General features: G+C 38.3%; 1 protein-coding gene across 1 annotated transcript; it reads left to right on the top strand.

Moving 5' to 3' along the window:
- Positions 1-375: 375 nt before the first annotated feature.
- Positions 376-21,172, top strand: ddx31 (DEAD (Asp-Glu-Ala-Asp) box polypeptide 31). The gene is made up of 20 exons (XM_082169850.1): positions 376-727; positions 846-1,162; positions 1,249-1,324; positions 1,426-1,469; positions 1,549-1,619; positions 1,901-1,965; positions 2,363-2,407; positions 2,537-2,578; positions 2,678-2,742; positions 3,453-3,572; positions 3,852-3,958; positions 4,323-4,537; positions 5,421-5,585; positions 9,195-9,254; positions 10,167-10,217; positions 10,421-10,560; positions 11,029-11,113; positions 11,630-11,741; positions 12,711-12,906; positions 20,656-21,172. Exons 1-20 carry the CDS (start codon positions 626-628, stop codon positions 20,795-20,797), a joined length of 2,220 nt encoding a protein of 739 aa, XP_082025976.1. The 5' UTR covers positions 376-625; the 3' UTR covers positions 20,798-21,172.
- Positions 21,173-21,227: the final 55 nt, after the last annotated feature.

Here is a 21,227-nt window from a genome sequence, read left to right as displayed (position 1 = left end):
GCAAAATCGGCAGTGTATCAAATACTTGTTCTCCCCACTGTATATATATTAATGAATTGTTCCTAAACAACCTTTATTTTAAAAAAAAAGGTTTTCTGATATTTTTATTAATCAAAACAAATTTAACAAAATTTTTGTTTAAGAAAACAGCTCTTGTGGTTAATTATTTAATATATTGAGAATTTATATTAATAAAAAAACGTTTGAAAACCTGCTGCTTTGTCATTTTTACAGCAGAACATACCGGACGAAATATTATATAATATATGAAAAGGCATCAAATATTGTGATGGACAAGTCAACTAGTTGAAAACCATTTCTTTAACCTGCGTAAAGCAGCGGGACTTTTATTTTGGTAACTTCACTACCCGGAAATCTCCTCACGTTGAAGTGAACGGGGAAAAACACGTGTGAAACTTTACTCTGTAGACGTACAGCTGTTTATGTTCTGTTTTTTTACTGTTCACAAGTTAACTTCACTCGCGTTTAGCTTGGAACTGACATCTCTGCTATTCAAACGAAGGATAATACGCCATTTAGCATTTTGTAAGAAGTCGGGTATCTGTGAGAGTTTAGAATAGTTATTTAGGTACTACGCCGCGTCTTAAAAAGCCTGCTTACTGACATGGCTGAGGACATGCTAATGCTCAACATCTCCTCAGATCCCGTAACGTTTCACAGAAAGACAGACCGAAGTCATCTGACATCAGCAGAGAAATGGGCACAGGTGAGTCAGTCCTCCACCTTCTGTTTTCATTTTCATCACACACTGATGTACTCCGCTTTACACACGTTTCTTTTCAGCCTGATTGTGAAGTGCTGTACTGTCTGTATTGATGTTACAGAAAAAGCTACAATCAAAGAGGAAGGCTGTCTTTGAGCCCCAAGAGAGCAGCGCCTCCAAACAGAGGAAGATTAATCAAACTGGTCAACAGCACACACACAAGCAAAAGCTGCAAACCCCCAAAAGCCCCTCTCGGAGGAGTAATAATAGAGACACAGAGGAGAACGGAGACCAGAGTGAAATCACTGCAGCAAAGTCGCCATCAAAGGTGAAAACATTTCCAAAGAAAGCTCCCGAAGAGCATGGAGACCATGGCAGACCATTTATCAAGACATCGTCTCTCTTCAGAAACAACCCAGAGATCCCTGATGTCCTCAGGTAGATGCAACACATTTGAGCTTGTGTGAATGGACTCAGGTCTTTCTCAAAATTGACCTTTCCATGCCATTTTTTTCTCATTTCAGTCCTGCTGTAAATCTAGTAAAGGAGAAAGTCTTCACCAGCAATACATTTGAAGAACTAAATCTACATCCTCATCTGGTAAGAACAAACCTCAATATCTCTTAACAAATGTCTCAACTGAAATGCTCATCCTATCTTTAGTCTTATACAGTCTTCTTCTCATCTAAACAATTTCACAGGTGGCAACGCTCCATAAGGTGTTGAATGTGACCAGTATGACGAGGTACTGAGGCTTCATCTCATCGTTGTATTGTCCTCCTCCTCTGTCTCTTGTCATTTTTCTAATTTTCATCTGTGTCCAGTGTCCAGAAACAAACCATACCAGTGCTGATATCTGGTAAAGATGCAGTAGTGCGCTCACAGACTGGATCAGGTGGGATTTATGGCCTCTTTTGTGTTAATACGTTTTTTTATATTAAAATTACTAAATTAAATGTAATAAATAACCAAGAATGTCTTAAATGTATTGTTTAATGATCAGTTCATGATTCATGCCATTTACAACAATCCCACATGCAGTACTAACTCGACAGTTGTGTTATTTCTTGGCGCTGTAAAAAATAGTAATCACAAAAGTGTTTAAGTTAGATGAATCAGAGTAAGAAGAAGAAAAAAAACCAAAAATAATTTGAAAAATGTATATGCCTTGTACAGGAAAAACATTGGCATATGGAATTCCAGTGGTTCAGTTCTTACAAGCGATGCAACCTAAAGTGAAGGCGAGTCAACGAATGTCTAAAACATCACATTCAACATCAGGACTTTACTGACTGATCACATAATCATTCATAATTTATGTTTTATTATAGTTGGCTAAAATTAATACATTTGTTTATTTTGAAAAAGACATGTCATTTATTGATCCTGTGTGGAGAAATTGGGGTCATTAGCAGTCATACATTCAACATTGCACATTACACACATCATAACGTACAATACTAGAAATACATGAATGTTAGAAAAGTACACAATATACATTCAAATAAATTGGCACAATTAGTTTTGAGTCAGACTGAACATGTTACCAATAAAATAGCTAATGCACCATTAATCATGTATTTGTAGTCATGTACAACAACTTGTATATTATAAATTAAACTTAATGTACTTTTTCAGAGATCAGATGGGCCTTTAGCTGTTGTGATTGTTCCAACCAGAGAGGTATTGTATTAATTAATATAAAACCACCAACATTTTCTGATTTATCTTGGGGATGAACACATATACATTTCCTCTTGTTGTATACTATTATTTCCTTCCAACATGAATGTGTCTCTGGTTGTCCCTCAGCTTGCCCTGCAGAGCTTTCAGATGTTTCAGAAGCTTCTAAAAGTGAGAATTTGCAATTTTGCTAAATTAATATGTTGTATTGACATAATTGAGTTGACGTAAATCAAATCAATCTTCACTCAATGTACTTATTCCTTTCAGCCTTTCACCTGGATCGTGCCAGGAGTTCTGATGGGAGGAGAAAAAAGGAAAGCAGAAAAAGCCAGGTTAAAAAAAAAACACAAACACACACAAAATGCATTGTCTGCGAGAGTTCATTATATCATTATTATGAATGCATTTTCAATAGATTTCAACTTTGCTGCAAATACACTTCTGTTCAAAAGTTAGTATGATAAAAAAAAAAAAAAAGAAATTAATACTTTTATTCAGCAAATATGCAGTGAATTGATCAAAAGTGACTGCAAAAACATTTATAATGTTACAAAATAATAGCTTTCTCATAAAAGCTGTTCTTATGAAGATTCTATTCAGAAAAGATTCATGAAAACAGCAGCACAACTGTTTTCAACATTGATAATAATAAATGTTTCTTGAGTAGCAAATCATATTAGAATGATTTCTGAAGGATCATGTGACACTGAAGACTGGAGTTATGATGCTGAAATTTCAGCTTTGCCATATCAGCCACCATTACTCCAGTCTTCAGTGTCACATGATTCTTAAATGAATAAATTACATTTTTAAATATATTAAAATAGAAAACAGTTCATTCAAATTGTAATAATGTTTCACAATATTACTATTTCTGCTGTGTTTTTGATCAAATAAATGCTGCCATAGTGAGCAATGAGCATAAGAGACTTTTAAAAAGATTTAAGTCTTACTGACCTAACCAAACTTTTGAACGATAGTGTGTATTTCATTCTGCAATGTCACTTCAGTCTGCGCTTGTCTGTCTTTGTCTTGACTTCAGACTGAGGAAGGGCATTAATGTTCTGATCTCGACCCCAGGCCGACTGGTGGACCACATCAAGAACACTCTTAGTATAGCTTTCAGTGCTGTGCACTGGCTCATTCTGGATGAAGCCGACAGGTCAGTGTGTTTGCTGATTTGAACTGAGAATGACATTATGTGCTTTAAAAAAGTTCACTGGTCCGCTCCCTGCTACGCTGTGCGTACATGCTCTGATAGTAATAGCTTTGTTGGACTATACTTTATTTGGATAATTGGCTATACATTTTAGATTTCGGCTCAGAATGTTCATTTTCATGCAGCCCTAATTTTATCGATTAGTTCTTGCAGCCTATTTTGCAGGTGTATTTTTGCAGCCTATTTTGCAGATTTTACCATTATATGTGTTCTGTACTGAAGGACTCTGGATTTGGGCTTTGAGAAAGATCTGACTCTGATTCTGAATGCTCTGAACGCCACTGGACTTGCCAGACAGAATGTGCTGCTTTCGGCCACACTCACCGAGGGTAAGCTCAGCGTCCGCTCACTATCACTGTCACATAATGAGAGCGTGTGTCTGGCTGTAAAGTGAGACCGAGGCGCAAGCGTTCACTTTAGACTGTGGGAGGTACCATACTTACTTTACTCTAGTGGAAGCAGACTGGGATGAGCTGACAGGAGTTGTTGTCTCTCAAGTCCAGTCTGTCTCTGCTCGGCGTGAGAAAACAGGCTCTTTATCCCAATGAAAACTGAAAGTTTTTGAGCCTCTTATAGCACCCTTCAGTTTTAAGGTTCACAAAAACGTCTTACTCTTACAACATTTTTGATCACAAAAGCATTTTTGGGGACTATCTATGGACGTACTTTTGACTCTGTTCTCTGCATTTCCAGGGCTGTCCCGATTAGCCAGTATCAGTATGAGGGATCCTGTGAGTATCCATGTGTCAGAGGGGAGTGGGGAGACAGTTGAAGCGTTTCCCCAGGCGGGCCCTCAGGCTCTGTCAGACAGTTACGCGGTTCCTGAGAGACTGCAGCAGCATGTGGTGGTGGTGCCCAGCAAACTCCACCTGGTCTGTTTGGCTGCCTTTATTCTAACCAAATGCAAGGTAGAGAACACCATAATGTTAAAACCCAGTTATTAACACTCAGTGGTATTGTGTGGTACACTGTAGATCACCTCGTGTCATTTCAGTTTGACTAATGTGAATCATTCAAACGTTTTATAATCTACCAAAGCTGGAGCTGTTTTAGATGATCCCTATATATATAGTTATTTGTCCTTCTAATATACACTACATATGTCAAAGTAAAACATCTGTATAATTTTAATTGCTGTTGTTTTTTTGTATTTATGCAACTTTTGTATTTTTGTAACTCCGCTTTTGCCTCAGATACTGACAAGACACTCAAAAAAACTTTACTACCTACTAATATACAATACTGTTTATGTTTTTGAAAGAAGTCTCTTATGATAAGCAAGGCTACATTTATCTGATCAAAAATACAGAATACTCCAGTTTTCAGTGTCACATGATCCTTCAGAAATTATTCTAATATACTGATTTGATGCTCAAGAATAATTTCTTATTAATATAAAAAAATATTGATATTGCTTAATGTTTCTTTGATGAATAGGAAGTTAAAAAGAACAGCATTTAGTTGAAATACAAATCTTTTTAACATTATAAATATATTTACTCTCACTTTTGATCAATTTAATGCATCTTTGCTCAATGAAAGTATACTTTTTTTTTTATCTTTTTTTTTTTTTATCTCACTGACCCCAAACATTTGAACAGTATTGTTTGTGTAATTACCTAAATGTATTTTAATTCTCAGCTATTTTAACTGATAACCAACTATGTTATTACTGCTAGTTTACAGTAACCAAGAAAGTAATTTGCTCGTAACATTGCTCGTAACATTGCACATTAGATGCATACCTTGCTGACACTGGACTTATGTATGTTGCTGTGTTTTCTTACACAGTTTGAGAAGCGGCAGAAGCTGATCGTTTTCATATCCAGCTGTGAGGCTGTAGAGTTCCTGCTCACTCTCTTCACTGCAGTCCTCTGTGAGAATCCCAACACCACATCAACCAAACGTACCTCAGACCTCAACTTCTACAGGCTCCACGGCAACATGAGACAGGAGGTGAGACATTATGTGCCAATCCAGAAAAGAGCTATGGGTTTTAAAGAGGCTAATTCTCACACAAGTGTATTAGACCATTAACTCCCGCATAGGACACTTACGTTTTTTGCTGCTGTGTCTTTAACTATTGACTTTACGTATGTAAATAATTGGTTATTATAAGTGACTAACCGCTTTGCATGTGAAATGATGAACACCTCTGAACACCTTTAAATTGGTTCTGATTTAATGTATTTTTGGCCACTGCATAATTCCTGTTCTTCCATTTCAGTTATTTTTTTAATTCTTCACTGTTATTCAGAAATCATTCTGATATGCTGATTTGCTGATCAAGAAACATTTCTTCTTATTATTAATAATGCTGAAAACAGTTGTGCTGCTTAATATTTTTGTGGAAATCTACATGTTTTATCAGGATTCTTTGATGAGTATAAAGTTTAAAGGAACAGCATTTATTTGAAATAGAAATTTTGAACGGTAGTGTAGATACTATTTTTCATGATATATTCTCTTTAATGTATATCAGTAGAAAGTATTTTTAGTTTTCTGTGAATATATCAGGGTCCCCACGGTAATGAAAATCTTGAAAATATCAGTGAATTTTCTAAGTGTGATATTTAAGCCTGCAAAGTAATAAAATCTTAAATGAATGTAAATTTTTATAATGAATATACATGTTTCTAGTTATGCAAAGCTCTTAAATATGTTATTGGGTAGAATATGTTTTTTGTGAGTGCAATCACTTTAAGAATATTTTTTTAAATCATCCATGAATCAAGAACACACTCTAAACAAAAATGGTGCTAAATAGCACTAAAAGTGGTTCATTGGCTTGTAATCATAGGGGAACCACTTTAAGTGCCATATAGCACCTACCTTTGTCAAATGGTGCTATGTAGAACCATAAGAGGTGCCATATAGCACCTTAACCACCCCAACGAACCGCTAAAGAACCGCTGAAGAACCAAACTGGGCTTAACAGGTTCTTTAAATGGTAGTGGTGCTATATAGCACCTTAACCACCGCAAAGAACCCCTGAAGAACCGCTGAAGAACCATTTTTTTTGTGTGTGCAACTGGAAGAGTCTTGGTCATTCTGGAAAGGCATTGACCTCCAAACATAGTTCTATATTTTAAGTTTAAATACAAAACAAATTATTTTGCATTTTTATACATTGAAGGCTAGTATGTCTATCAGTGATGCGCGGGTTGATCCGAAATGAGCGGGTGCCTGCGGTCACCCGCGGTCACCCGCGGTTACGAGTCATCCAAAAATATTTTTAATGATATTCGGGTCGCGGTCGGTCGGGTCGTTTGAAATAAAGATGCCAATTAAACCTTTGTAATTTATATAGTACTAGAGAGCATATGAGCGGAGTGGAGCGGTGAGAATCTCCGCTCATCGCTCACGGAACTGTCCACCCCTCCGCTCCCCCGCTCAAACATCAGGCCGCTCCGCTTATCGCTCAGCGCTCAACGCAGTTTGCTCCGCGCTCCACCAAAATCGCCCCCCGCTCGCTCCAAAAAAGGAAAAAAAATCTACATGTATATCACTGTTAGCTTAGACCACAGCCTTACCTCCTAAACAACTAATGAGCAACAACAACATTTTTCAAATAGAAATGTTTTATTTCAAATTAGGCCTATATAGGCTATAAGGAATATAGCCTACACAAAGTCCTGTAAAATTTAACGAATAAATGGGCCTAATAATATAAATAACAATTATATAAACAAAAATATAGCCTACATACATTTCTTTTAAATAAATTTACTATTAGGCCAGAATTTTGATAAGTTAACTTTTGCGCAACGCGCACGATTAAAATTTAAATGGGCTTATATCCATTGTACACATAAACTGCTGTAAAATAAAACGAATAAATGGGCCTAATAATATAAATAAAATTTATATAAACAAAAATATAAAAAAATATACATAAACGTTTTAAAAGTTGGCTAAATTCTATTAGGCCAACATTCTTATAACTGAACTTTTGCGCAGCGCGCAGGATTAAAATTGAAATGGGCTTGTATCAATTGTTTGAATATTACACTATATTTAATTTACACTTTGTTACAAGTTACCGTAGGCCATTCAATTTGCTAACCTTTTGCTTTCTTCCCAGCGTGTTCAGATAGCACACTGCATGTTTTCGAGAGATGTGTCTTTTTAGATTCCAAAATGAATCTTTACTGACTGAAACGATGTCTCCACATTCGTTTTCTTCTACCACATTATAGTTAGTTTTATATTATAGTGTAGCCTACCTGTATGACTTCTTATTTTCCTTTTTGAAGTAGCCTACTTTTTGAACTCCATTATTGAGCCGAGTTTTGACTGAAAATAGAATCCATCTTGCAGTCATCAACTGAGTCAGGCTGAGCATGCTTCAGAATCGTGGTGTGCGCGGAGCGAAATTGGAGCGGGAAATAGGGCGACGCTCCATCCTTTTAAAAATGCCGCTCTGCGTTCTGTCCAAGATCCGCCCGCTCGCTCCCGCTCCACACTCCGCTCACATGCAATTTTCTATGAAATACATAGGCCTGCTACACTTTATTGGCTGAATAACTGGCGCGAAGGCACGAGCTCAGTCTGCAGGTAGAGATGGAGGCGGCAAGAGAAAAGGTGAAGACTGGGGAGTGGAAGCTCCGCAAATACAAAAAACAGAAAGAGCAAAATGTGGGAGACATTTGCCGAAATAATGAAAGATGATGACCAAAGTGCTGGCTTTGTCATGTGTACTTCTTGCTATGCATTTACTACTTTAAAAAAATGCGGGTCAGGAAGCGGGTCGGGTACAATATTTTCTTCTTTTTTTTTTTGCGGTCCGAGTTGCGGGCGGGTTAGTTGAAAACGTCGGTCGGGTGCGGGTTGTTTATACATTGACCCGCGCATCACTGATGTCTATGCATCCATCATGCTAGGACAGTATATTGCCTCAGTTTTGTTATTCAGATTTTACTTTCTTTTTCTTTTAAACGACAATGTCTCTTAAAAGCATCCAGAAGCACTAGTAGCATATGACACTGGGTTAAACCATCATGGTCTGGTTGAATAGTGGGGTCTGCTGGCACTCTGCCAGCTGGCGTTCAGGCAACAGCCACAGTCGGTGCCCTGTGGCAGTGTCAGGGGAACTGCATCCTGCCACTGTCCAGCCTGCACCCTCACCCCCACACAAATGGAGCTGCCGTAGGTCGCCCATATGGCACTGGTAGGGCAGGGGACTCAGGAGTCTCTTGGTCAGATGTATGGGAAAGCAGGTCTGGGTGTGGTGCTGGCCTATAGAGTGTTATGGATGGGTTTGGTAATGGGACAGCACAGGCTGAGCTCTGGACGTCTCCTCCGATGAGACGAACCGCAGGAGACGGGCAGCTGTTCCAGCACACAACAGATTGTGCTCCATGCTGAAAAAGAGAGAGGGTCTGTCGGACATCCCATTTTAAGTTGGGCTCTTATCTGTGTTTCCACCTCATCTTTTGTTCTGATACAAGTGCAGATACTTCTTTTGCTGTGATAATGTCTCATACAACAAATTAAGCTCAAGTGTTTCTCTTTTATACACTTAAAAAAAAAATGTTTTTAACTTGCCTGTTTCTCTCCCTTCAGGAGCGCACTGAGATGTTCCAGGAGTTCTCTCAGTGTAAAACTGGAGTTCTACTGTGTACAGTAAGTCATTTAGTTTCATGCCGTTTGTATGGTAACTGACATTGACTTCAATCTAAAGCAGTGATTCCCAACCAGGTGTGTGCATACTTGAGGCCCATCCTGCACAGTTTCTAGGAATACTTTATTTAATTATTTAATAATAATAATAATTATTACTATTATTATTATCCCCTCCACTTTCTTTCTTTGTGACATCAGCAATCCCACATTTATCCCTCATTGATGCATTGATATAATGTAGAAATAATCAGTTATTTGATATACAAAGGTTTTAGGTGCAGGTGTGTGCATCTCCCTCGGTCCACCTCCTTTTCCTCCATCTTGTCACTTTGCAGAAGGGCTCCTGAAGTAAATGACTGCTTCTATTCCTGCTGACAGCCTGGCATGGCATTGTGTTGGCTCCATCTGTATCAGCTCTAGAGCTACAGACTCCAGACACCCCAACTTAGGGTTTAGGCTAGTTGAGGTTGAGTGTTGGAGATAAGATTGAGAAATGTTCAAATGAGGTGTCTCTTTCAGTTCAAATTACATCTTCAGTTCATTTTTACTATAAAGCAGCTTTTGAGGAAAGTTCGCTTTGGCAAGGTGTTTCAAACTTCTGAAGTTAACACCAAACTAACTTAGTTTTTGCCTGATGTTCTAAATTACATCAAAGTATAGGGGCCTTAATACAGTAAATTCAGTAGAATGAATCACAATTTTTTTATGTTTTCTTTTTTTCATTTAATATTTGTTTTTAACTTCATATTTATTTCAATTAAGTGATTTTTATTCAATAGTTTAGTTAATAACACTGGTTCCACATTTCCCTATTGAGTTTTTTCTAGACTAACAAGATGCTTTGAGTTAATGGTTAAATTGATTTATTAGATTAATATCTAAATGGGTTTTTGTTGTTTACTTTCCCCCTAGGATGTGGCTGCACGTGGATTGGATCTGCCTCAGGTTACGTGGATTATACAGGTTAGATTTCTTCATATATAAAATCTCGTCATTTGCATAATCACCAGTGTACAAGAAAAAATTTAGCCAGTTTTGTTACTGGAATTTCTCACCATGAAAATAGCCACAGAAGCTGGCATAAAAACAAACAAACATTACTAGAATTGAACTTGATTCAAATTTCTAGTTCTTCGCTTTTTAAAATGAATATCTTTTTTTTGCAGTACAACCCTCCCTTTTCCGCTGCGGAGTATGTTCATCGCGTGGGCCGGACGGCACGAATTGGAGCCCAGGGCAGCAGCCTGCTCTTCCTCACCCCCTCTGAGACGGCTTTTGTGGATGTGCTGGCCAATCACAACATCAGGTGTGCTGACTGGCATCTCATCCATATCAGATTTACTGATCATTTTCGATGAACTCCGACACAGCAGTAGGGGACTGTTATTGTGATTAAAGATGGTCAAACATGGTCTTGTCTCTGTTCCAAAGCCCACAATATAACAGTCAAGAGCTGGACTGATGACTCTATGCTGATCTCGGCACTGGAAGCCAGTGTGAAGAGAAAACACACTCTCAGTCTCTCTGCATGTGAGCAGAATGAATCTGTTCTGCTGGCACAAGCACTATCATATTTGGCTCATGTTACAGTTTACAGTACTAAAGGATGAGCAGAAGGAGTTTGGTAGCATTAGCAAAGCTCAATATGTTTAGCTGAACAATCTAAACCAGAAAACTCACAGTCTGGAATATGTTGGTGCAATTCTTTCCCCCCGTTGATACATATTTTCTTTTATAATATGCATCTAAACCTTTTGGCTTCTCTCTCCCTCAGTTTGTCAGAGATGAAGATGGTGGACATCTTGGCCACTTTGATAAAGGACGAGCGCTTCAAAGGCAGAGGGAAATGGGACAGTAAGGTAACTTATGACATCTAAACCTTAAAAACAGTGATCCTGACCCAAAGAGTCAATGTTGACTTGTTTGACTGCAAAACTAGTATTACTTTCTTAACTTGGTTGATGATCACATGTTGTAGAAAATGCATGTCTAGAGAACAGCTGTGGGAGAAGAATGGCTTTCTCTTTATCTCTTTTTTACCCCTCTCTCGACAATGAGAGCCTTCTGACAACAATGAGCGAATGTTTCTGCCAGCGCTCAGTCAGTCCTAATCCTGATTTAATGTCCTTTTCCCTCCCAGCACCAATCAGCTTGGTTGTAATCCTCACCCATGCCACCCCCCTTGTTAGCAGCCTCATTTGAGGGTCAAAGGTCATTGATGGGGAGGGGCGATGTCATTAGTGTGTATAACCAAACACATTTATGTTGCTCTTGTTTTTTTATTGGCTTTTAATGTAATAAAATGATTTTTTAATTTTTTTTCACTGATTTCTGTTGTTTATCTTTGATGTGTGCCTCTTTGTACATGACTGCAGAGATCAGCCGCTGCTTTTGAGCAGGAGGTGCGAGAGAGAGCCACCGTTTTACAGACTGACTTTGAGAATTATGTTCATGCCAATAATGAGTCTCTGCAAACAGCGAAGAGCGGTAAGATGAAAAACTAATTATCATGCAGGGTTACTGTGTTAAACTGATATTTTGTTCTACAGCTTTGCAGCCCAGCTACATTTCATTACCTAGAAGAAATGTAACATTTTTGACAATGATTTAACCTCTGTATCATAATTATTCATTTATAATTTTCCTTTAACGCAATTGTGATTTGTATTTAATAAAATAAACAATTAAATGTTTTAATAATACAACAACAATAAAATATTAAATAAAATGTTTTATTTATGAACAATTTTTTAAAAAAGAATGTAATTAATAATTCATTATAATTAAGGAATATCATTAGCCTTAAGGCCCTGTTTACACCTGGTTTTAAGATGCGTTTGGTCGAACGGATCACAAGTTACTATGTATGGTGTTTTTTTCCCTGGACGAAATAAGTTCATGGAATTTACATATGATTGCAACCGGAGACACTACCGAAAAACATACAGAGATCAGCAGCTTGAATTTTTGCTCTGACAGCCACAAGACCACGCCGAACGCAGTGAGTGTGTGTTAGAAATCAGGAATGGTGAGAGAACATTGTGCTTGATAAATTTTTTGTCTTCAAACCAAACTTGGGTCTTCAGCTGACAAAGTTTAAATCCTGTCTGGCTAGAGCACTTCCCATAATGTTTAGGCATTAGGTCAGTAGGAGGAGAGTAGGTGGTCTTTTGTTTCTGTTTCGACCACATGAGCGTTTACACTATGAAAGCAATCTGATCAAATCCATTTTTGACTGCCTGTGGACAAGCTCAAAAAGTTATAGACCTCGTTTACACCTGTGTTTAGCATCATCCACGTATGATCCGGTCGACCAAAACTTATCTTAATACCAGGTGTACACAGGGTCTAAATTGGTGTTAAAATGAATCCTTTATTGCAAGTAAAACCATTTAAGTACTTGGAAATGTCTGCTACCTGTGCTCTAAATGCCCCTTTTTTATTTGGGTCCTGTAGCACTGCAGTCTTTCCTAAGAGCATACACCACATACCCCTCCAGTCTGAAACACGTCTTCCACATCCGCAACCTGCACCTGGGCCACGCCGCTAAGAGCTTTGGCCTGAGGGACGCACCCCAGGGCCTGGGCAGCTCCATAACCACTAATCCTAACAACAGCAAAGACTCCAAGAAGGGCAAAGACAAAGCAAAGAGGTACTGCAAGGTTTTAGAAATTGGACAGTAATTTATGAATCTGTCAAACAGTTTGCGGTGCCCCATAATATGATCTAGTTCTTCTTTTAGATAAATTTAGCAGTGTTCTGTTTGATGGTGCATTTTCCTCTGTGGCTTCCGTAACATTTTCATATTTTTCCCACATAATATTTCATATTTGTGAGCTCTTCAGCAGTCATTGTTTTCACTGTTTTATTTCACTTATACATTTACATGGATTATAAATTAAAGGGAGGTGTTCTGTTTAACTCAAATCTCATGTACAGTTCGAAAGTTAGGGGTCAGTACAAAAAGATATACTTTTATCAAAATTAATACTTTCACCAAGGATGCATTACATTGATCAAAGGTTACAGTAAATACACATTTAATGTTACAACAGATTTCTTTTTAAAATCCTTGCTGTTCTTTTGAACTTTGTTCATCAAAGAATCCTGGGAGCAAAAAATGTATCACGGTTTCTACAAAAACATTAAGCAGTTCAACTGTTTTCAACATTGATAATAATAAATGTTTCCTGAGCACCAAATCATCATATTAGAATGCTTTCTGAAGGATCATGTGACACTGAAGACTGAAGTAATGATGCTGAAAATTCAGCTTTGCCATCACAGGAATAAATGACATTTTAAAAGTTATTAAAAAAGAAAACAAATATATGTAATTTGTAATATATATATATATATATATATATATATATATATATATATATTTATTTGTATTTTTTTTACAATATTACTATTTTAAGCTGTATTTTTTATCAAATTAATGCAGCCTTGGTGAACATGATTTTTTTTTTAAAACATGAAAAACAAATCTTGCTGACCTCAAACTTTTGAACATTAGTGTATCCTGTTTTATGCCAAAAGTGCATAATTATATATAGAATTGGGAATATAGCTCATTATTTAACTTATGACTGTCATGAAAGCTAAATGCATCTATTAAGTGCTAACAACATTGAATTAAAGCAATGGCATGTAGTCTAAGTATTAGGTAATCTTTTTCCAAGTAATGTCCATGTAACAAGGTTAGATGTGGTGAGAAGGAGGAGGCGGGAACCGGCAAACATTCAACAACTTGAATAAATAAAATAAACAAATAACAAAACAAAAGTAAAAGACAGCAGCCCCTCACGGGCGACTTGCCTGGAAAATCCGAAAGATTAAGGGTCTGGCACAGAGTAATGAAAATCGCCCAACTCGAGGGGCAGCACCAAGCATACGTTTGAAAATCTCATTGCACGCAATTGGATAACACTACGACCAATCACAACAATACACGGCGGGGTGACGTATCCAGAGCCCCATACGCTTAGCTACCAGCGGAGCTAACTGGTAGATTAGACTCTTGCCGTATGCGGTCGGCAAAACGGCAAAAACGGCCTTCTTGCAAAAGAACGATTCGAGCGCTGTCTTCTGTTCCTCTTTTAGATAAAAAGCCAAGTCTAACTCGTTAATTGTAGCGGCCAAAGCCGTTTCAAACGACTGGTGGTCATCCATAGCCATCTTGCAATGTTTACTAATGACTTCGACGTTGCAGCGCTGTCGTCATCTGTTTAGCTCGCCTCTGGTCTGCCTATATCAGATAACCCGATGTGATTGGTGCAGCTCGAATACAAGGGCATAGTTAATGAGCATCATTACTCAATGCCAGAGGAACTCGCTGAGAAAATTCAAATTGTGCTCTCGCGAGAACTCTGGATTTCCAGGGTAACGAACGACCGCTGTCACATATAATAAAAATTAAAAAACAGAAGTCCAGGCCTGTTCCTCTCTCCTCCTTCACTGTCGTCGCTCCTCCTTTATGCTTCCGCTCCTCCGTAAGAGATACGAGACCGGTGCGTCGCGCAGGTGTCGCTCATTATCAATCACACCACCGGCATCGCGCCGTTCTCTCACGGCCCTCGGCCTCGTCCTGCTCGCCACATTCCTTTTAAATGAATAAAAAACAAAGAAACAAATGCTTGATCTGCTTCTCTCAAATCAAAATGAGAACTCAAAACACAGCCACTGCAAAACTCAATTGAGTTTGTAGACATGGTACTGTTTATGCTGTAGAGAGTGAATAGGAATTGTTGCATTTTTATTTATTTTAATATCAACAAGTCTTCGAAGTACCAGTACTTTTGACTTTTTTTGCAAGACTATAAAGCTTGTGTTAAGCAAAACACAGCCCATGTGAAACCACCAATATCCTTTTTGGCTATAACATTCACCCACTTATCTAGTGTCATTTCTTAAAGAAAAGAGAAGAGAAATGCCTTTGAGACATTTTTTAGGATGTTTTACTGTAAGTGTCCTGTAAAGGCTGCTCTGAAAATTGCCAGCACGGCTGCGCTGGAGAAAAGCCCACAGCTCTCTCACACACACACACAAACACACACTCTTGGCAGCTGCAAGTCTTTCACTGTAGCAGAGCTCTTCAGGGTCAAAGAGGACTAGTCAAGTCCTGCCTTTACCAGCAGTACGTTTTACCTTTCACCTTAGATACACTCGCCCCTCTCATTTTCCCTCGACTTCCTTTATGCTGTGATGCCCTTGCAGTGTTATTCCCAAAACATATTGAATATGACATCCTTTATAAAGAGCTGTTTTTGTTGCTTTCAATGCATACTATATTCAGGTCTGATTTACTTAAAGGGATACTTCACCGATTCGCATTAAGCTTTGTATCAGTAAAAACCCGGTAGTATTTTCGAATGACTGTGCTTCCCTCCCTCATGTCCCTCTGAGACTTCTGTATTGTGTGTCTGGAAAAAATAACTCAGATGACGCAAAAATCGTAATTTTACGTCATCGGAGGCTTTTTCTGGCTAGAGACTACAGCCAGTAGTAGGAGCTAGTTCCGCATGTTTTCAGCCCGCCCGTAGGGGGTGGGATCTCACAATAAAACGGCGTCTTTTCAGTTTCGAGTCAACTAGTAGCCTAGTTGTATCATTTCTTTTGATACTGCCCTCTGTATACTTCTGATATCTTCTGATACTGCCCACAGGAGTGGCCTTGTAGGGCAGCGAAGCAAGTGCATTCTGGGAGTTGTTGTCTTTCATCCACATGAGCCAAAAAAACATTTTCTGGCTTTTCTCAGTCTAGAAGGCACCAACTTCTAAAATAATTTCACATTTCTACTACATAAATGACCCAATTTAAATACACATTAATCTTTCCAGCGGTGAAATATCCCTTTAATCTGATAGCAGTCTTTGGTGTAAGTAGGTGTAATTTGTGAATGTGATGGTAAGGATTATGGTGAGGACTATGTACCGATGATATGGCCAGTACATCACAGTATGGTTGTTAGGCATTAATATGAGGTTTGGCTAGTGCTTGACACTGCAGGGTTATTAGTGGTCATTTCCCATAGGATTGAATGTGGTGCTGCAAGCTTGAGGTCTGGTTAGCAAAGGCCATGTCCGGACTAGCCCTCGAGCGTGTATGTGTCAGATTCTCTGCAGGACACTTAATTAAACTGAGCCAGAGCCAAACTTGAACGTCATTACTGCCACATAGTGAGGTGGAGCTCTATCTATATCCGTGTCGTGTGCATATGTTTAAAGTCCCCCTGTAGTCAATAATTGTATTATTGATCTCTCTTTGATCACCAAAATTACATATTTAAATGTTTTTTCCTGAAAAAAATATCTTCATGCCTTAAAATAGCCGGAATGTAACTCTTGCCTCATTTAGTATACGAGGTTCTATGAATATGCAAATTAGCCCTGCCTCCTCACACCAGCTCAAAGATCCACTTCTTGACGATCACACTTTGCCGTGATTGGTTAAAAGGTAGTTTGTGACGTCAGAAACACCAGCGATTTCAAACTGCTTTTTTGAGACTGTCTTTGGTTCAATGCAGTTTTAAAAAGAAAATAATCAGCAATGGTGTTGTTGACTTATGAATTTGTACATGGTTTGTCTTAAAGCATATTAAAAACACCATATAGACATATAAACAACATTAAAAACTTGATTTTCACCACAGGGGGACTTTAAATAATGAATATTCACATACAGGCCTCTCCTTTAGGGTATAGCATGTGTTTCATAGCTAACCCGCGCATGCAATGATCACAGTTCTCTTGTCAGACCAAAACTGTCATTTGAAAATTTCTGTTATTGTCAGTGTATTCTGCTGTATTTTACTTCCCTGTCTTTCATCCCACCTTCTGTTCTCCGGTGTGCCTTTGAGATAAAGGCTCAAAAGCCCCTGCGTGCCGTCTCTGTGCTGTGAAGGGGGTGTCAGGTACAGTTTGGTAAAACTGATGTTAAAGTTGCTTAACTCAAAGGTTAGTGACACATTAAATTTAATTGAGTAGCGTCCTTTTATTTCAGTGGAAAACAGAGTCCCAATAGTCGTTCTTTACAAAATATCTTATTCCGGAAGGGCAATGTGAACATTCTCAACATGTAAAACTATAGGGTAAAAATCCTTTCAGGGCTTTAGGCTATTATTTTAGGCTGTCAGCGTGAGTTGCAATGTCCGAATCATGAAGAAATTATTTAAAATTCACAAAATGGCTCCAAACTCGCTTGCTCCACTCGTGGGCCGTTTGAAGTCAGACTCACTCCATCAGTGTCAGTGAATCATTCAGAGCCGTTACTGATTTCACAGCTGGCTCCCTCACTGAACCACCAGTCATTTATCAGGTATGTTCAATTAAAAAAAAAACTGGCAACTCTTTCTGTGATGTACTTTACTTTAGAATCTTCAGACTTATATAAGCCAGGTTATTGACAGGTGTATGACACATTGACAGTGTGTAAAATGAGTATACATGATACTCCCAATAACCAATAATAATAAAATACCTTTATTTCATTTATACAACTAATTCTGAATGTTAAAATTGTTTTTGCTTGCTTGTTTGTTTTTTGTAATAATTAGAATTGATACTGATGAATAATAATGAATGATAAATAAGTTTTTTTTTTTTTTATTCAACATTTATACATTTAAATATGGTTTATAGTGTATAAACAATGGGAAATATGGTTTATAAATGTGTACTTAAATATTATTAAAAAAACACAAATATTATTGGTTATTGTTTAATGTATGAGGTCCAAGCATGGCACAAATTTATATTCAATCAGCTACAAAAACTACCTAGTTTAATTAACTTGAATTGTTGTGGTCTATAAACTAAAACGCCCTGTAATCACAATAAACAGCAGTGATTGTTAAAAACATAAAAAACATCTTTATCAAGCGATTCTTTAATTTGTCAAAAAAAAAAAACCTTGATTAGGTGCCAGTTGCTCCCTCAATTAAGCCCTGCTTATTTCATCCATTTTGTAATTTCGCAATTTTATATGAAGTCGTTTTATGGGTTCATTTGTACATGTGCACTTCTTTATGGTAGTGCGGAGTTTTGACTTGTGCCACATGCTGGCTCAGACACTATAGGGAGAAGCTTGTGTCTAACCACTAGTAATTGGCAGGGTGACCTGCAGCAGGACCTGTGAATGAAACCCATGGAGCGGGACAATAGGTCAGTCCCACAGGAGCTGCCCCCAGAGCAGCCCAAACGCATCTCACACTCTCTCTCCACTGCCCAGACAACAGACAACACCCGTAATGAACTTATCAGCCGTCATAGCTGACAGCTGACATCTATATTAACCAGTCATCACTCCATATAGAATATTCATGCTGCACTATGTCGATGCAACTTAACTGGTCAGTGCTTTGGCCCTATTAACATTTACCATTCCCAGCCTAATTGTGTGCATGTGTGTGACATTGCTGTGTTGTGCTGTGCTGCGCTGTGCCTTACGGTCTCAGTCGAGTCTAGCCGTCCTGTCAGGAGAGACTTCATTACAGCTGGCTGTGGTATACACTGTCCATGTCCAGGCAAGATTTCTCTAATGAGCAGATCACACCAATATAAACACACACACACACTTATGGACCCGTAACTGAACAACAAAGACCTCTGGTACACAGAAGAGAGGCCATTACAGGCAACCAAAAATACACACGCATCAATCCTACTGAGGGTTTAATTCTATTTTTTGTTTTTGCAGGATTTTTATATATATATATATATATATAAATTAGTAGTAAATATATTTTATTTGCTCATATATTTTATGTATGGTGCATCTCACCAAGGCTGCTATTATTTGATATAAAACAGTAATATTGTGAAATATTATTACAATTAAAAATAACCATTTTAATAACTTTTAAAATGTGATTTATTCCTCCTGAATTTTCAGCATCATTACTCCAGTCTTCAGTGTCACATGATCCTTCAGAAATCATTATAATATGATGATTTGCTGCTCAAGAAACATTTCTTATCAATGATGAAAGCGGTTGTGCTTCTTGAATTAACATGATATTTTATAGTCTGCTGTCATTTTTGGTCAATTTAATGCATCCTTGTTGAAAAAAAAAATGTATTCTTACTGGCCCGAACTTTTGAACAGTAGTGCATATATATGTTTTTTGGGGGGGCTAAATTACAATTAGTAAATACAAAAGTAGAAAATATCTATAAAATAGAGATAATAAATGGCTGATAAAGGCAAATCATAGAGACTCATTGGTCAGAATGAATGGGAAACCTGTGTCTAGATCTGGACGTCCCACAGGATTGTCTTTTTGTTGTTATTTGGTCCATCTTAGTCTGGCTGTGAATAGTTTTGAGGGTGTTAGTTATGGACATATCATTGTATTTGTAATGAAGTTCGTTGTTATAGGAAGGAGGAGGCGGGAACTGGCAAACATTCAAAGACTTTAATAACGTAAAATAACCAAACAACAAAATGAAAATAAAAGTCCCTCACAGACGACTGCTGCCACGCATAATAAAACAAAAACACAAATCCAGGCCTGTTCCTCTCTCCTCCTTCACTGTCGTCGCTCCTCCTTTAATGCTTCCGCTCGTCCGTGAGAGATACGAGACCGGTGCGTCGCGCAGGTGTCGCTCATCAATCACGCCACCGGCCTCGCGCCGTTCTCCCTCGGCCCTCTGCCTCGTCCTGCTCGCCACAGTATTAATTTTGTGGCCAGGCGCTTTTGTTAATTTCGCTCAATTTTGTTGCCCGGCCTGCTTGCAGATCTCCCTCTATACGTTCTTTGTTTCTGAGAACTTTGATGGGTGTCTGATTTGAACTCTGTTATACCTAGCTGATGGAGCACTGCTGCTGAGGCATATATTTATGACACGTCTTTCTGTAAGTGTAAATACTGTATAGTGGTATTCTATAATATACACCATTGTGTATGTCTGCATACATCCTGCTTATCGCCTGTAGGGGTCCTTGTAGAGCGCTCAGGGACCAAAAGAACAATAACTGCTGTCTCATAGCTGCTCTAAGCCCTGGGGGTAGAGTGTGTCGTGTGTCACCATGAGGTAGATGTGTGTGTATTGGATCCTTAAGCAGCCCCATGGGGGCAAAGCGCCGCTTCATTCTCCAGAGTTATTGATTAGATAAACAGTCACTAGTTTTACATCAGGCCCCCGCTGCTGTCTACGAGCCTTTTATTGACGACAGTGGGAAATTTATTCAGCCAGATTCTTATCTACCTCCACTCTTTACTGGATGAATCTCAGATTCTGTGCTTCAGAATGCTTTTGAAATGTTTAGAGCGATTCACACTCTTTCTGTTCATCATGAGCTGTTTATTGTGCTGTTGTTAGTTTCTTTTTGTTTTGATTTTGAGAGGAAAGGCTTTTTAATAAGAGTGATAGTAGCTCTTCATTTAAATGTTTTTCAGGCCTCCCAAGAAACTCACATCAAAGGAGCGGGTGTCAAACCTAATGCGCTCAGAGTATCTCAGTGGGATAGAGGGAGAATCCAAGTCTATGAAGAAGAGGAAAAAGAAGAAAGGTCAAGCAGAGGAAGAGGAATCTGCATGAGGTGGAAGATATAGGAGCGAGATCCGAGATGCTCTTTCCGGCCGAAAAGTGCTGAGGTCGGAGCCTTCGTGGCAGGTGGATTCTCATGGTTGGACTCACAGGTGTTTTTACACGGTGACATTTTTACCTGGAACAAAGCGCGACTGGTCAGCAGCAGTCTGAAAACCTGCTCCATGCAGAAGCTTTGATGCAGATGGTAAAATACGCCTATTGGAGTGAAATGCATCTGGGATGTTTTAATGCTCAGTGAATTTTATTATAAAAATGTGGTGCCATAAATATGACTATTTGAGCAATGATGTACACCAACTTGAGCTGTTTTCTAAAAATGTTGTAAAACAGACAGAATTTTACATAAAAAATTGTTGTATTTGATGCGTGTTTGTTATTTAATTTTGGGCTCTACATTGAATTGAATCCAATGTCTTTT

The sequence above is a fragment of the Leuciscus leuciscus genome (genome assembly GCF_965113295.1).
Source record: "Leuciscus leuciscus genome assembly, chromosome: 5".
NCBI lineage: Eukaryota > Metazoa > Chordata > Actinopteri > Cypriniformes > Leuciscidae > Leuciscus > Leuciscus leuciscus.
This window is presented reverse-complemented; position numbering and strand designations above follow the sequence as displayed.